At 45.8% G+C, this 18,541-nt stretch overlaps 1 protein-coding gene across 1 annotated transcript in view; it reads right to left on the minus strand.

The window, feature by feature from the left end:
• Positions 1–7,255: 7,255 nt before the first annotated feature.
• Positions 7,256–18,541, minus strand: part of adgra3 (adhesion G protein-coupled receptor A3) — a 230,053-nt gene continuing 218,767 nt past the window's right edge. The window contains exons 18-19 of the mRNA XM_085967682.1: positions 12,927–13,022; positions 7,256–8,908 (exon numbers count right to left, since the gene is read on the minus strand). Of these exons, the coding sequence (XP_085823808.1) occupies positions 7,648–8,908; positions 12,927–13,022 (1,357 nt within the window). The 3' untranslated portion in view covers positions 7,256–7,647. The remainder of the gene's footprint in view (positions 8,909–12,926; positions 13,023–18,541) is intronic.

Raw genomic sequence — 18,541 nt, forward strand, 5'->3', positions numbered from 1 at the left:
GGAAGGGGCGAGGCCATGGAGGAATTTGAAAGCAAGGATGAGAATTTTAAAATCGAGGCTTTGCTGGACCAGGAGCCAATGTAGGTCAGCGAGCACAGGGGCGATGAGTGAACGGAACTTGGTGCGAGTTAGCATACAGGCAGCAGAGTTTTGGATGAGTTTAAGTTTATGGAGAGTGGAAGATGGGAGGCCAGCCAGGAGTGCATTAGAATAGTCAAGTCTAGCAGTAACAGAGACATTGATGAAGGTTTCAGCATCAGATGGGCTGAGGCAGGGGCGGAATCGGGTGATGTTACAGCGGTGGAAATAGGCAGTCTTAGTGATGGCACGGATATGGTATGGTCAGAAGCTCAACTCGGGGTCAAATACAACACCAAGGTTGCGAGCAGTCCGATTCAACCTCAAGACAGTTGCCAGGGAGAGGGATGGAGTCGGTGGCTAGGGAACAGAGTTTGTGCTGGGAAACAAAGACAATGGGGGGAATTTTCCCAGCCCTGGGGAGACGGGTATGGAGGCAGGACTGCCAGGAAAAGAGCAGAAACTGGAAGCGGATACCAAACCCGCTCTCAACCTGCCTCCGTGCCATCTTTCCGGGAGGCGGGTCCCCAACTCGCGCAGGGACCAGTCTCCACGAGGCGGTAAGGGGATTACAGCCAATTAACTGCCTCTTAACAGGCAGTTTTGAGGCTTATCCCCATTTTCCCCACTGACCCCTTTGTAAGTAGGCTGCTTCAATTTTTTTTTTTTTAATAAACGTGTTGACAAATCTTTCGGAATCAAAGCTACAATCCCATTTTGGACCCCAGGAGGCCACACAACCCATCGGTGCATCTACCAGTACACCTGAACTGACCATAAGGTTCCACATGGCAGACTAGTCACGAAGTTAAAAGCCCATGGGATCAAGTTGGATTCAAAACTGGCTCAGAGGCAGGAAGCGGAGGGTAATGGTTGATGGGTGTTTGTGTGACTAGAACGCTGTTTCCAGTGGGGTTCCGCAGGGCTCAGTACTAGGTCCCTTGCTTTTTGTGGTATATATCAATGATCTAGACTTGAATATAGGGGGTATGATTAAGAAGTTTGCAGATGATACTAAAATCTGCTGTGTGGTTGATTCTGAAGAAGGAAGTTGTAGACTGCAGGAAGATATCAATAAATTGGTCAGGTGGGCAGAACAGTGGCAAATGGAATTCAATCCAGAGAAGTGTGAGGTAATGCATTTGGGGAGGGCTAACAAGGAAAGGCAATACACATTAAATGGTAGGACACTGAGTAGTGCAGAGGAACAAAGGGACCTTGGAGTGCATTTCCACGGATCCCTGAAGGTAGCAGGCCAGGTAGATAAGATGGTTAAGAAGGCATACGAATGCTTGCCTTTATTAGCCGTGGTATAGAATACAACAGCAGGGGGGGTTATGCTTCAACTGTATAAAACACTAGTTAGGCCTCTACTGGAGTACGGCGTGCAGTTCTGGTCACATTACAGGAAAGATGTGATTGCACTAGAGAGGGTAGAGGAGATTTACAAGGATATTGCCAGGAGTAGAGAATCTTAGAGTCATAGAGTTATACAGCACAGAAAGAGGCCCTTTGGCCCATCGCGTCTGCGCCGGCCATCAGGCCCTGTCTAATCTAATCCCATGTTCCAGCATTTGGTCCGTAGCCTTGTATGCTATGGCATTTCAAGTGCTCATCCAAATGCTTCTTGAATGTTGTGAGGGTTCCTGCCTCTACCACCCTTTCAGGCAGTGAGTTCCAGATTCCAACCACCCTCTGGGTGAAAAAGTTCTTCCTCAAATCCCCTCTAAACCTCCTGCCCCTTACCTTATTGACCCCTCTACTAAGGGAAAAAGTTCCTATCTATCCCCCTCATAATTTTGTACACCTCAATCAGGTCCCCCCTCAGCCTTCTCTGCTCCAAGGAAAACAACCCCAACCTGTCCACTCTTTCTTCATAGCTGAAGCGCTCCAGCCCAGGTAGCATCCTGGTGAATCTCCTCTGCACCCTCTCCAAAGCAATCACATCCTTCCTATAGTGTGGCGACCAGAACTGCACACAGTATTCCAGCTGTGGCCTAACCAGCGTTTTGTACAGCTCCATCATAACCTCCCTGCTCTTATATTCTGTGCCTCGGCTAATGAAGGCAAGTATCCCATATGCCTTTTTAACCACCTGTTCTGCTGCCTTCAGGGATCTATGTACATTCACACCAAGGTCCCTCTGATCCTCTGTCTTTCTTAGGGTCTTACCATTCATTGTGTATTCCCTTGCCTTGTTAGTCCCTCCAAAATGCATCACCTCACACTTTTCAGGGTTAAATTCCATTTGCCACTGTTCCGCCCATCTGACCAACCCATCTATATCGTCCTGCAGACTGAGGCTACCCTCCTCGCTATTTACCACCCCACCAATTTTCGTGTCATCTGCGAACTTACTGATCATACCTTTTACATTCACATCCAAATCATTAATGTAGACCACAAACAGCAAGGGACCCAGCACCGATCCCTGCGGTACCCCACTGGACACAGGCTTCCAGTCACAAAAACAACCTTCGACCATCACCCTCTGCCTTCTGCCACTAAGCCAGTTTTGGATCCAATGTGCCAAGGCACCCTGGATCCCATGGGCTCTTACCTTCTTGACCAGTCTCCTATGCGGGACTTTATCAAAAGCCTTACTGAAATCCATGTATACCACATCCACTGCACTACCCTCATCCACACACCTAGTCACCCCCTCAAAAAATTCAATCAAATTAGTCAGACATGATCTTCCCTTGACAAAGCCATGCTGACTATCCCTGATTAATCCTTGCCTCTCCAAATGGAGACTAATTCTGTCCCTCAGAATTTTTTCCAATAATTTCCCTACCACTGATGTTAGGCTCACTGGCCTGTAATTCCCTGGTTTATCCCTACTGCCCTTCTTGAATAATGGTACTACGTTAGCTGTTCTCCAGTCCTCCGGCACATCCTCTGTGGCCAGAGAGGTTTTGAAAATTTGTGTCAGAGCCCCTGCAATCTCCTCCTTTGCCTCACATAGCAGCCTGGGATACATCTCGTCCGGGCCTGGGGATTTATCCACTTTTAAGCCTGCTAAAACCGCTAGTACCTCCTCCCTCTCGATGCTAATATGTTCAAGTATATCACAGTCCCCCTGCCCAAATTTCTATGTCTACATCGTCCTTCTCCATAGTGAACACAGATGCAAAAAAATCATTTAAAACCCCACCTACATCTTCTGGCTCCACACACAGATTGCCACTTTGGTCCCTAATGGGCCCTACTCTTTCCCTAGTTATCCTCTTGCCCTTAATATACTTATAAAACACCTTAGGATTTTCCTTTATTTTGCTCGCCAGTGTTATTTCATGGCCCCTCCTCGCTCTCCTAATTTCTTTTTTAAGTATCCCCCTGCACTTTTTATACTCCTCTAGGGCTTCCTCTGTCTTTAGTCCTTTGTATCTGCCAAAAGCCCCCCTTTTTTTCCCTAATCCATTCTCATATATCCCTTGACATCCAAGGTTCCCTGGGCTTGTTGGTCCCACCCTTGACCTTTACGGGGACATGTTGCCATTGTACTCTCTCAATTTCCTTTCTGAAAGACTCCCATTGCTCCGATGTGGATTTTCCTACAAGTAGCTGATCCCAGTCCACTTTGGCCAGATCCTGCCTTATCATATTAAAATCTGCCTTCCCCCAATTTAGAACCTTTATTTCCGGTCCATCTCTGTCCTTTTCCATGACTACCTTAAATCTCACCGAATTATGGTCACTGTCACCAAATTGCTCACCTACTAACACTTCTACCACTTGCCCGGCCACATTCTCTAGAATTAGGTCCAGTACCGCCCCGTGTCTTGTAGGACTTTCTACATGCTGGCTCAAAAAGCTCTCCTGGATGCACTTTAAGAATTCTGCACCCTCTAAGCCTTTCACACTCTGACTATCCCAGTTAATATTGGGAAGTTGAAATCCCCCACTATTATTACCCTATTATTTGCACATTTCTCTGAGATTTGCCTACATATCTGTTCCTCCATCTCCCCCTGACTGTTTGGGGGCCTATAGTACACTCCCAGCAAAGTGCTTGTCCCCTTTTTGTTTTTAAGTTCTACCCATATGGCCTCATTAGAGGAACCTGTTAATATATTATCCCTCCTTACAGCAGTAATTGACTCCTTAATTAATATTGCGACGCCCCCTCCTCTTTCTCGCCTGAAGATTCTATACCCCGGAATATTGAGCTGCCAGTCTTGCCCCTCCCTCAACCATGTCTCTGTGATAGCAACAATATCATACTCCCATGTGTTCATCAACACCTTCAGTTCATCCACCTTATTCGCAAGACTCCTTGCATTAAAATAAATGCCATCCAGCCTTGCCCTACTCCCTTGTGCTGTTACATATTTGCTCTGCCTTCCAAGCTGATTTGTTTTTTCCTCTATATTTGGCTGTACATCACCCCCTATTATAGCTCCACTCTGTATCCCATCCCCCTGCCAAGTTAGTTTAAACCCCCCCCCCTCCCCAAACAATGCTAGCAAACCTCCCCGCTAAGGGAAATAGGTCCTTTCTATCCTTAGCTATGAGGAAAGACTGGATGGGCTGTGTTTGTTTTCCTTGGAACAGAGGAGGCTGAGGGGAGACCTTAATGAGATGTATAAAATTATGAGGGGCCTAGATAAAGTGGATAGAAAGGACCTATTTCCCTTAGCAGAGGGATCTAAAACCAGGGGGCACAGATTTAAAGTAATTGGTGGAAGGTTTAGAGGGGATTTGAGGGGTAATTTCTTCACCTAGAGGGTTGTGGGGGTCTGGAACTCACTGCCTGAAAGGGTAGTAGCAGCAGAAACCCTAACCACATTTAATAAGTACTTGGATGTGCACTTGGGATGCTGTAATCTGCAGGGCTACGGACCTAGAGCTGAAAAGTGAGATTAGGCTGGATAGCTCTTTGTTGGCCGGTGCGGACACGATGGGCCAAAATGGCCTCCTTTCTACGATTCTATCTGCTTGTGCAACCCAATCCTGTGAACCGTGAACCTTAGATTAGTGAGTGTGTGACTATAAACCAGCCTCTAGATAATGCCTTCCAGCAGCTGCCATCAAAGCTCGAGTTTCCCGTTTAAAGGGCATCTACCTTCATCATGATGGAAGAATCTGCACAGGATGTACTGTCTACTATAACTTGGTTGCAGAGATTAGTAGCTGTTTCAACGAGTGGAACCAACATCCATTGGGATTTGGTGCGTGTCCATGCAGTTATCAGGAGCATGGTGAGTTATGTGACTTGAGAGTAGTTTCTGCTGCCTGTTCATTTAACGAGGGGTAAACCTGTGGTTGTTATTAGATAATCATTAGTTAACTGAATCTTCCTGGGGATGAGGTAATTGGGTTTCTTTGGGGTAAACCTGATTCCAAAATGACATGCCAGAAGCTGGGAGTTTGGAACAGTCGCTCCTTGGTGACAGACTTAGTAATCCAATACTGGGGACAGGTGAGTTTTCAGTACTCTGGGGTGCTGCTGACAATTGCCCAACCTGGCTCATTGATGTGACTGGAGGGATAGAACTCTCAGTGGCAACTGAAATTCTTCCGACTCTGCTCCAGCCATTAGCCTACTAGGTATGATGATCTAAGCTAAACAAGCTTATCAATGCTCAGTGTTGTTTACGTTCTGGTCGGGAGCATGGTGATGGGTTTGTTTTTGTTTATGGTCACTGCCCTAACATCTCATGTGGCTCATTGTCAAATTTTTTTTGATAACGCTCCTGTTAAGCGCCTTGGGACGTTTTATTACGTTAGAGGCACTTTATAAATACAAGTTGTTGTGCTGTGTGCTAGACACACTGCTGACCAAAATAAAAAGGTCATCGGATAAATGTTCAGCCTTGGTAAAAGGGCATTTAATGGGCCAGGTTGCCTGAAATAATACTTTATTATCGGTTAGAAAGGTTAGGTTCTTTCTTACATTTCATAAAGTTTCAGTTCTAAAGTTCAATAAGGCAGAGAAAAAGAGGAAAAAGATCCAAAAATACAAGTGTTATACTTTGTTCAAACTCAGTTCAGAGAGGGGTCGAACAGTGGTTGTAACACAGTGTGTACAAGGAACCTAAAGTTTTGCCACAAGTGGAAAGATGTGGGTTGTCACTCTCAACTCCTCACTCAGATTTCTGATCTCAGCTGAGAGACTGAGATTGAGTAGAATGGGCCTATATTCTCTGGAGTTTAGAAGAATGAGAGATGATCTAATGGAAACGTTTAAACTTCTAAGGGGGCTTGACAGGGTAGATGCCGAGTGGCTGTTTCACCTGGCTGGAGAGTCTAGAACACGGGGTCATAGGCTCAGGATAAGGGGTCAGCCATTTAGGGCTGAGATAAGGAGACATTTCTTCACTCAGAGGGTTGTGAATCTTTGAAATTCTCTTCCCCAAACAGGACCATCAAGACTGAGATCGATGGATTTTTAGAGACTAGGGGAACCAAGGGATATGGGGATAGTGCAGGAAAGTGGAGTTGATGTAATTCAGCCATGATCTTATTGAATGGCGGAGCAGGCTCGAGGGGCCGTATGGCCTACTCCTGCTCCTTTTTCTGATGTTCTTATGTGCCGTTATTGAGAACCTCTGAGCAGAGGTATAAACTTCCAAATGATCTGAGTGAGTAGTAGAAAGAGAAAATAGACACATGTTCAACTTTGGTCTTATAGCACTTTCCACAGCTTTGAGTATAATCCCTCTTCTCTTCCTCTCTAGAGGATGCTCATTTATGCTGGGACATGGTTCCACGGGCCACAACCCTCTAGTAATATACTCAAGTGGCCATTTATGTGTTGGCAGGCTATTTGACCATGAGGGAACAACATGACTGACCTGAATTTGGAAGTCATCAGATGTGTTCAGACACAAACCTTCCAAAAGGGGTCACTGAGTAGTGGTCGGCAGCAGGAATCCTACTGATTCTTCCCTTTTCCAACTTTGTTAGAGGAGCATTTGAATCAATTTCAGTGCTGCCATTGCTAAATTGGCTGAATTCAGCTTTGTCAGCACTAAACTAAGACCTTTCTGGTCTTTGCCTAATCACACCATACATGCATTCGCCCACAAAATCAGGCAAACACGAGACAAAAAAATGATAAAATACTTAGAACATAGGTTTGTCAAAATGTATCTAATGTTACAAATTGAGAGCGATGCAATAAAAATACTGAATCAATTTGATTTTCTCAAACACGCTGTAACTCTTATAATCACGTCACAAGGCAAACCTTTTATTTTGTAGAAAATTACATGCCCAGAACATAGATATCGTCCAATGCTTCTGAGCTCAATTTTCATGCAATTTTATGTATAAGTTTAAGAACATCCAGTACTGTGCAACAAAACAGGACTAAATGCTACAAAAATAGAAGCTGTGAAACTGTTCTGTGTGTCTTCACACAAATGATTGAGAGATTTAGGTCACTTAAAAAGGTATAAAATAAGATACAAGAAAATTAAAGCTTCACATATCAGATATTAGACTGTACCTTCGGTTTCAATACACAATGTAAAACAGTTTTGTAAACATTTTTACAATAATTTTAACTGAAAAGGAATGCATGTCACAGTTTTATTTGTTTTAAATTGGAGTTTTTGCAAACTACACAGTAGTTTCATTTCTCCAAAATCCAGTTCTGATGTTTCCAGTGCTGTCTGCATTTAGCAAGGGAACATCTTGGCCACTGCCTTTCAGCAGTCCATTTTGACTAGCCAAGTTCAGACCATAAGATTTATGGTTCTCAAGTTCAACCACTATGGGCTGTTGCAGGCTGTCTTTACTACTACTGACTCCATCCTTTACTACATTTTGATTACATTGTGTCAGTGTGTAACTGACATCACTACTGTCAGGTTGGCTGTGGCTTTGATGTCGTTCTCTAAAAGCAGAGCGAGACCTCCTACTCCCATGATGACTCTCATGGTTACTGTGTCTACTCCTTGGCTGGCTATTGTGCACACTTCCTTCCACGCTTGTAGGCACATCATATGCATATTCCCTTAACACAGTCAGCCTGCTGTGTCGATGAGCTTGGTGTGCCCTAGTCCGGTTTTTATGATGCCTGTTCACTTGTCCATTAGAACGGTATGGCACTTCCACAGGAGCCACATGCATCTTTAGCTCATTGTCCATTGAATGCTCTGTAAGGCTGTTGTCGAGCTGCGTTGATATGTTACTTGCCAAAGGAACGACCTGGTTCTGTACTGCTGCAGCGTGAAGATTAGTCAGCTTACATCCTTGGGATAGTTTGTTATTGCTGGATGCAGTCTTGTTTGTACAGGAGGACTCTGCGCTACTGTTGGTGAGTTTTGGGGTGTCTCCATTAGCATGATTTGAATCTGTAGGCTGAACATTAACTTGCATGGAGTAAGTACTCCTCCCTGGACAGCATGTTGTCATCCAACATCGTCGTACGTCTTCTCTGCTAATACAATGGTGAAGTACAAGAAATGCAGCCAAGCTCAAAGCGGTGGCCCCAAATAGACAGCTAAAAATAAGGTCCATAGGATAGTACTGGGAAACTGCTAATGCGCCAGAGACCCACAGGGCAATATACATAAACAATGACAAAGATGCACCAAGCAGCTGTGCTTGAAATGTGTGCTCGTTCTCCAGTGCAGAGGATGAAACTACAGAACAATTTGCCTGTGATGTCGAGGTTGAATCATTAACATGAGACTCTCCATGATCTGTGCTTGCCAAATGCTGCTGTTCTTCTGCCACTTCCTTTAGTTCATATTTCCGTTCCGGATGTTGTTTAAGCTGCACAAATATGCTAAGAAAGTAAATGCAGTTTATGAAGGTGATAAAGCCCACAGGTCCATAAAATGCCCCTAAACTTGGTTCCCAAGCCATCCAACAGCTGTAAAACAAAACATGAAGTATAATTCTGTTAGAATAGGAGTTCTGAGCAATTGAATTCAAATACATTACATCCCAATTCAGCAAAAGGATTTGGTTTAACTCACAAAACAATGCACTGCCAAAAAAGAACCAAATCTTAGTTTAAGGTTTTCAAAATTGGAGAAATCCATTATTTTAAAATGAAAAAGTCAGTAAAATCTGACTTTGGTTTGTCTCATGCCAGGTTTTGTGAAAATGAGTTTCAACCAAAATAGAGGTTTTCTTTTTCCAATAAATCCAAATCTTTTAGATGAAAAACGCTGAAGAAATTGGAGAGACTTCAGTCAATATGGAACTGGGAAAGATGAGTATTTGGTCCCTATTAAAAGAAAACAACTTTTTTTTCTGATCACCAATCCTCCACCCCCCCCCCCAAAGAAAATATTCACATGGAAAGTTATTTACCAAAATATGATACATTTGTGGGCTTTGGTTTTGAGGCAATCACGTGACATTAATCCTTTATCTTTGCAATCTGTAATTCAGAATGGAGTCTTGATGGAAGAGTTATTTTGTCTCTGAATAATCAGTACTGTATCAGTATTTGTTATCTATTGAATAGTTTATCAACTGCTAGATAGAGATATGCATCCAGAAGTAGTGCATTATTGATTGATAATATGGGGAAGCAATGAGAAAATAACCCACTGCAGATGCATTTTTCATAATGGTAACCAGGTCTTCCAACAGTGTGTGTGTGTGTGTGTGTGTCTGTCTCTGTGTCTGTGTCTGTGCCTGTGTGCGTGCGTGTTAGTGTGTGTGTGTGTGTGTGTGTGTGTGTGTGTGTGTGTGTGTGTGTGTGTGTGTGTGTGCGTGCGTGCGTGCGTGCGGAAACATCACATGGAAACAGATCTTGTGTCTTGTATGCCAGTCACTCAGATAGGTCTACAACCGCCTTCTGGTTATAACCTTGTTTCCCTCAGTTAGAGGGGTGGTAACAAGACTACAACTGCACCACATCATCAAACAAGTAGCTTTTAATAGCGCCAACAGCTCTAGGTGTCTATAGAGATGTGACTCCATTCAAAGAATGAGGAAGATTGTTCTTACAGCAAGTAATCCAGCATTTATCTTTAAAAAGTTGTATTATGGTATTTTTGCTTACATTAATGTGTTTTTAAAAATATATATTTTTTTTCAGAATTAAAATGTTGATCTGACAGAATAAGTTGCAAACAGTCACACAGAACATTAAAAAAAAAAAAAAAATTGTTTTACTGCAAGGCAATAGAATAATTCCCTGTCAGTCCTACCGTATTAAAATGACAAGCCTTGTTAAATCCTCAAAAACAGGTAGGCTTTTTCTGTAAATGTTAATGTTGAAAATAATACGGTATAGATTTTAAACTCATTTCCCCAGCATAAAACTAGTGTTGTGGATTGGCCGCCTATTTTAGAAATGGCCCAATTTTCATTTCCATTGAAATCAACGGTAAAGAAAATTGGGCGCTTTCTGCAACGGGTGATCAAGCCGCAATACCAGTGTTGCGCACAGACGGCAATATGAAAATAAACCCCCATGTTCACCAAGATCCCCATTCATGAAGTTAACATGATTTGTGCAGTACACTTTGACTACCACTAGATGATGCAAGTTCCCCTTCTAAATTCTGAAGTATACTCAAACACCTAGCAGTAAATGAAATGGTCATTATTTAAATGTAAGCCTGGATAGTGTGTTGGCAGCTGTTTCTGCATCGGGACATCACCCAATATCTACATGGGCATTCATCAGACCATATGCCACTAAAACACTCATACATGCCTTCACCTCTGGACTTAATGGGTCTCTTTGCTGGCCTCCCAAACTCCATCATTCATAAATTCCAGCTCTTAAACTCTGTGGCTTCTCTCGTATCCCACATGAATTCCCGGTTGCCGACTCAATTCTTTGCTGGCCTACATTAGTCCCCAGTCCTCCAGCACCTCAACTAAAATTCTAATCCTCATCTTTAAATCCAACCATAACCTTACCCCTCCCTATCTCACTAATCTCCTCCAGCCCGACAATGCTCCCCCACAACCAAAAAAAACTCTTCATTCCTTTCGACTGCAGTCTCTTGTGCATCTCCCTCACTTCATCCCACTATCAGGGTCCGTGCCTTCAGCCACCTCGGTCTCATTTTCTGGAATTGCCTCCGTAAACCACAGTGCTGCTTCACAAAACCCTCTTCTTTTAAGGCCCTCCTTTGAAGAACTTCTTTGGTTAAGCTTTTGGTAAACCCTGCTAATCTTCGGTGTGACATTCATTTTTCTTCATGCCGCTGAGGTGCCTTGGGATATTTTTCTATCTTTAAAGTGTGCTATTAATACAAGTTACTGTAGTTGCAGTAGTAATCACAGGATAGCGAGGAACCTTAGCTGATATACCTCTCAGAAGTCAGAGTGGGGGTGAATTATAGTGCCAGTCCATTAAACGTCAGCTAGCTCAGTTGTGCTGAGCACAGAACATTGGACCTTCCTGGTCTGCACACCTTAATGCTGAACTAGGCAGTGCATATACAATGTCAAAGCAAACACAGATTACAATAATAAAGCTACTCAAATGTCTGTAGTAGCTTTATTACTGTAATATTAACCAATATATTAAAAACACTTTCTTCTCCCTCTATTATTTTAAACTAACTATTTCTATGTAATACAACCCATTCTATCGTCCATACAATTTTTTTTAAACCAATGTTTAAATGTAATTTTCTCAGTCTCCCAGTGATCACTGTTCACTTTAGAGAGGAGAGCCAAATACAGAGAAACCTGGTCTTTACACAACCAGGTCAATGTTAAATGCTAATTGTTACAGTTTGTGATTTTTCAGCCATTTTTCCATGAAACCTAGAAATGAAGGGGCCAATTTCATAGCCTTCACCCGGTGGGATAGTGAGCCGGAAATGGTAGCACTCCACTTATGGCCCCATTCCCACTCCCGGTATGGCCACCATCATCCATTACAAGAACAGTTTCCTACATTACAACAGTGACTACACTTCAAAAAGTATTTAATTGGCTGTAAAGAGCTTTGGGATGTCCGGTGGTCATGAAAGGTGCTATATAAATGCAAGTCCTTCTTTTTTCTTTCTTTCCATGATTTCAGGGCCGATTTGTAATATGCAAATTGGGATCCTACACCAGTTTTAGGACCCCATGCAATTCTGAACTACCAATGGGTGGAGTGCACACCAAGTACGTTTCAACCATTGGTACCAGGTGTTGAGCAGCTGAACCAACTGCCCTTAAAAGGACCATTGCAGGTAGCTCAGAAAATAGGAACTTTTAAAACAAAATTATTGAAGATTTTTGTTGGGCCAGGAGAAGGATTTCAATATTCAAGCCTTACTGAGTATATGGAATCCTTCCAACATTATTATTATTAGTACTTACCATGCAACTTAAACACCTCTTTACTCATTTACAATCATATGACCCTAGTTGCCCTAAGGTCAACCACATCCTATGGAGTCATGTACATGTCAAACTAGGTAGGGGTAGCAGATTCCCTTCTCTTGGGAACCAATTGGGTTTTATGACAAAACAGCAGCTTTCATGGTTATTTTTTCCTCAGTCTAACCTACAAATCCAGATTTACAGAATTTAATTTTAAGGTTGCCATGGTGGAATTTAAACTCAATGACTTCGGAGTTGCCAGTCCAGTAATATAATGACTAAAATACCACATACTTGATATTAGAATAAAAATTTGGGGATTTTAGTTAAAAAATAATTTGAGTTTGCCAAATACTCTAAATACTTCTTCAGAAGTAAAAAGCAGTTCACAAAGTAATGCTAAATATTAAATAGACTCCGAGCTCATAACAGACACCAGTAAGATATGTTCTATTTGACAGGGCATTTATCGACATCTTAACCTTTTAGGGAATTTTACTTCTTCTCTTCCCAACTCCAACTTGAACTCCACTCAACGACGACTTAGGACAATTATCCTCAGTTGTAAAACTGAAAAATGAGCGCAGTGTACTTACTATGGTGCATTCACTTTACTTCCGTAATTTTTAATATTAGCTGCTGCTGTGATGCCGCACACAATGATAGGAATTCCTCCACCAATGAGATAGAACCTTGAAAAACATGATCAGGAGGAAAAGTGTTAAACAACTGCATGTCTGGCTTCCAAACATAACTGCTTATGATAGTTAGGTTGACCTTTGTATAATATTTTTTAAACAAGTCAGTGGTAAAGTATACACATTTATTTCAGGTAATTCAAATCCGATTTTACCACATAATGGCAACATTTTAATTGTTGCTCGACATATAATGAAATTCTCTTTAGCCTCCATTCATTAAGCGAGTAATGGACATGCATTAATTTAAATTTCAACCAACCTGTGGCAAAGCCACCAAGGGACTCCTGTATGACTATATAACTGCCTTTAACAGAGTGCTACAGCACCTATGTTTGTTTACTGTTTGTAAATAACCCGTTCTCGGTAAGTTCCAGAACCAGCGCGATGACGTCATCACGTTGGTCACGTGACGTCCCGAACAGCGGGAAACGTGATGACGTCAGGCTGGGAGGTTCCCAGGTTAGACCTCGTGAAGCCAGCCTTAAGAAAAGACCTGTTGATTGTTTCTCCTGCATTCCATTGTTTGTTCTTTAGTTTACATTAAACTTCGTTTAATTATCGGACTGACTCGACCTCAGTATTTCAGCTAGGGATCTGACGATTCCTACAGTGGTGACCCCGAAGCTTCGCGGACGATTTTCGCGGAGGAAGCGCGACGCAGCACGATGGATGTTAATGCAGTGACCTTGAAGCTCCCTCAATTTTGGGAACAACAGGCGGCCTCCTGGTTCGTCCAAGCGGAGGCTCAGTTCCAACTTAGGAACATCGTGCTGGATCAGACCCGTTATCTTTACGTGGTCTCCGCACTGGACAGCTCGACGGCTTCGAGGATCATCAGCCTGCTGGAAAACCCGCCCGTGGATAACAAGTATGATACGCTTAAGGCCCGACTAACGCAGGTTTTCGGCCTCACGAAAGCGGAGCGCGCGCGACGTTTACTCACACTGCCCGGTTAGGTGACGCCAAGCCGTCTGAGTTGATGAGCCAGATGCTCACGCTCCTTGGTTCTGAGCCGCAGTGTTTTCTGTTCCGGGAACTGTTCCTGAGCCAGCTCCCTGAGCAGGTGCAAGCAGCCCTCGCCAGGTCGAAGGCTACGGACGGTGTAGCGCTCGCGGCCGAAGCCGACACTATTTATGCGGTGATGCAGCAGTACTGCGTCACCTCGAAGCGTCCCGCCCCGAAGAACCCCGCCTTGGCGCCTCCACCATCCGGTCTCTGTTACTATCACGCCCGTTTTGGCCCAAAAGCCAGATGCTGCCGTCCTCCCTGTAGTTTCGTGCCTAATGCAACAGCACCGACTGCGTGAACGGAAGAACGACCCCGAGGTCGGTTTCGCATCTACGATGGCGGTTGGAGATTCCGGGAAGTTACTTTATATCACCGACTCCATTTCGGGCCGGCGGTTTTTGTGTGACACGGGCGCCCAGTGCAGCATCCTCCCCGCTTCTCTCCTCGACGTCAGGGCCGGGAGGTGCGGTTTTCCACTCCAGGCCGCCAATGGCAGTGCTATTCGTACGTTCGGGAAGCGGTGGATCCAGGCGGGCAACGTTTCCTATGGGAGTTAATCACCGCCCAAATCGCACAGGCAATCCTCGGCGCTGACTTCTTCTGTGCCAATGGCCTATTGGTTGATTCACGCCGCCATGTTCGCCTCCATCACGTGCTTTTGGGGCTTAGGCGCGACTCACACGGTTTCCTGCACCGTGCCGGCGCCCGACGACTTCGCCCGCCTTCTCGGGGAATTTCCGGACCTAACTCGGCCCACCTTCGCAGCAACGACCGCTAAACATGGTGTGGAGCACCACATCGCGACGACCGGCCCTCCGGTCTATGCCCGGGCTCGGTGGCTGGAACCCAGTAAGCTCGAGGCCACGAAGGCGGAGTTCGCCACCATGGAGTGGCTGGGGATTGTTCGCCGGTTGGATAGTCCCTGGTCTTCGCCACTTCATATCGTCCCTAAGCCCGGCGGTGGTTGACGGCCCTGCGGCGATTATCGGCGCCTCAATGAGGTCACGACGCCCAACCGATACACAATACCGTACATCCAAGATTTCTCCGCACATTTGGCGGGCAATTCGTTTTTTTCCCAAAATCGACCTCGTCCGGGGGTACCATCAAGTGCCCATCCACCCCCAGGACATCCAGAAGACGGCGGTCATTACCCTGTTCGGACTTTTTGAATTCCTCCGAATGCCGTTTGGGCCAAGAATGCGGCGCAGGTGTTCCAGCGCCTTATGGATTCTGTGCTGCGGGATTTTAAGTTCCTGTTTGTGTATCTCGATGACATCCTGGTCGCCAGTACTTCGAAAGAGGAACATCTCAGCCACCTGCGCCTCCTTTTTCGCCGCCTCCATCAGCATGGCCTCATAATTAACCCGGCCAAATGCCAATTCGGCCTGCGACAGATCGACTTTTTGGGCCACCGCATCACTGCGGAAGGAGCAGTGCCACTTCGGTCGAAGGTGGAGGCGATTGCTGCTTTTCCATGCCCGCAATCCATTAAAGCACTCCAGGAGTTCCTCGGTATGGTAAATTTTTACCATCGGTTTGTTCCCCGGGCCGCGCAGCTTATGCAGCCACTCTACGAGGCACTCAGAGGCAAACCAGGGAAGGAACCTGTGGTCTGGACACCAGAGATGGATTGCGCTTTTGTGGACACGAAAGATGCTCTCGCAAACACAACGATGTTGGCGCACCCGCTGCCTGGCGCCACCATCGCGCTTACGACTGACGCTTCGGACTACACCGTAGGCGCCATGCAGGAGCAATGGGTCGACGGGACGTGGCAACCGCTGCCGTTTTTTAGTCGCCAATTGCGTCGTAACGAACGCAGCTACAGCACGTTCGACAGGGAGTTGTTGGCGTCGTTTCTGGCCATCCGCCATTTTCGTTTTCTGTTGGAGGGACGCCAATTCACCGCGTTTGTGGATCACAAGCCCCTGACGTTTGCCATGGCCAAGATGGCTGAGCCGTGGTCGGCTCGACAGCAACGACAGCTCACCTTTATTTCTGAGTTCACCACCGACATCCAGCACGTGGCCGGCAAGGACAACGTGGTCGCCGATTGCCTCTCGCGTGCGATGGTCCAGGCCGTCCAGCTGGGACTCGATTATTCACTCATGGCTGCTGACCAAGCGGCTGATCCGGAAACGCAAGCTTTCCGTACCGACTCCTCCTGCCGCCTTCAGCCAGCGTATGTGCTTTTCCACTCGGCCGGCACCTCCTTGCTCTGCGATGTCTCCTTGGGGGACCCCCGCCCGATCGTTCCGCTATCCTGGCGTAGGAAGGTTTTCGATGCCATCCACGGGCTTGCGCACTCTGGCGTGAGGGCTTCACAAAAACTACTGGCGTCCAAGTTCGTCTGGAGATGGATGCGCAAGGATGTCCGCGACTGGGCCAACACTTGCGTCGTGTGCCAGCGGGCTAAGGTGCAGCGGCACGTCAAAGCTCCCGTAGCCATTTTCGAAGTACCGGAGCGGCGTTTCGATCACGTCCATGTCGACCTCGTTGGCCCACTACCGCCGTCACAGGGTTTCACACATCTCGACTATTGTCGACCGTACCACCAGGTGGCTGGAGGCCATTCCTTTGACGTCCACCACCTCCGCGGATGTCGCCCGGGATTTTCTTTCCTCCTGGGTTGCACGTTTCGGCGTTCCGTCTGATATTTCGTCGGACAGCGGGCCGCAATTCTCGTCTGCACTGTGGAACGCCGTAGCCTTGGGTTTGGGCACCAAGCTCCATCGGACCACGGCTTACCATCCGCAGGCAAATGGACTATGTGAGCGCTTTCATCGGTCCTTGAAGGCGTCGCTGCGGGCCAGCCTCCAGGGGGCCGCATGGATAGACAGGCTGCCTTGGGTGATGCTCGGGTTACGCACAGCGCCCAAAGAGGACCTGCAGGCATCGGCCGCCGAGCTGGTTTATGGACAGCCACTCCGGGTGCCAGGTGAGTTTCTTCTGTCACCAACGCGACCTTGGTCGGCAGCCGAACAACTGGAGGCCCACCGGGACGCAGCTCAATCTTTTAGGCCAATTCCGACGTCACATCACGGTTTGCCCGCGTCACACGTTCCACCGGAGCTTATGCAGGCTAAATTCGTTTTTGTCAGGCATGACGCCCACCGTAGTCCTCTCACACCTCCATATACAGGCCCTTTCCAGGTACTGCAGGCGGGTGGCCAAGAGTTTTTTAGTGGACGTCGGGGGCAAGCCTGACCACATTTCCGTGGACCGCCTCAAGGCCGCACATCTGGATCTCGAGCGACCGGTCGAGGCAGCGCAGCCACCGCCCCGTGGGCTGCCGCCACACCTGACCGGACTGTTCCGCAGGCCAGCTCATCGTCTGCCCAGCCCATTCCTCTCCGGGAATATCGGAGTCGTTCGAACAGGCTTGTCCGACCTCCTCTGCGATTGACTTTTGTGGTTAAAGACACTTCTGCGGGGGCGCATGTGGCAAAGCCACCAAGGGACTCCTGTATGACTATATAACTGCCTTTAACAGAGTGCTACAGCACCTATGTTTGTTTACCGTTCTCGGTAAGTTCCAGAACCAGCGCGATGACGTCATCACGTTGGTCACGTGGCGTCCCGAAAGGCGGGAAACGTGATGACGTCAGGCTGGGAGGTTCCCAGGTTAGACCTCGTGAAGCCAGCCTTAAGAAAAGACCTGTTGATTGTTTCTCCTGCATTCCATTGTTTGTTCTTTAGTTTACATTAAACTTCGTTTAATTATCGGACTGACTCGACCTCAGTATTTCAGCTAGGGATCTGACGATTGGTTCAATCAATGTGTAGGTAGCATGTTTCTTTACAAAACACTGAATACACATTTGAAAGGGAGGTTACAATATTTTGAGATTGTTTATTATACATAGACTCTACAGCACAAAAACAGGACATTTGTCCCAAAGGGTCCATGCCGCTATTTATGTTCCACATGAGCCTCCTCCCACCCTCTTCATTAACCCTTTCAGCCTAACCTATTTTTCTCTTGTGTGTTTATCCAGCTTCCTCTTAAATGCATCTATGCTATACGCCTCAACTACTCTTTATGGTAGCAAGTTCCACATTCTAACCACGCTCTGGGTGAAAGTTCCTCCTGAATTCCCTGTTGGATTTATTAGTGGCTATCTTATATTTATGGCCCCTACTTTTGGTCTCCGCCACAAGTATACATTATTCTAATTCTTAAGTGAACAGATTAGCATCAAAATAATTAGTATCTACACATATTTACACTAGCCAGTAACCAGTCCACTTATTGTCTGTATAGATAAAAAGAAAATGTTGGACATCTGAAATCAAAAGTAGGTAATGCTGAAATACAAGTTAGAACTGAAGATGATTCAAATCCAAAATGTTATTTTTTCTTCATTCCCTTTCAAAATCTAATGAACCTGCTAGACATTTCCAGCATGATGAGTTTATTTTCAGATTAATTGTATGTTTCAGCTACTCTTAACCTTAGGTTAGTTCATCCATTTTTCATTTAGTATTTTACTACAAAA

Source organism: Somniosus microcephalus, chromosome 2 (genome assembly GCF_052327205.1).
Source record: "Somniosus microcephalus isolate GS21.2 chromosome 2, FLI_Smic_1.0, whole genome shotgun sequence".
Lineage (NCBI taxonomy): Eukaryota > Metazoa > Chordata > Chondrichthyes > Squaliformes > Somniosidae > Somniosus > Somniosus microcephalus.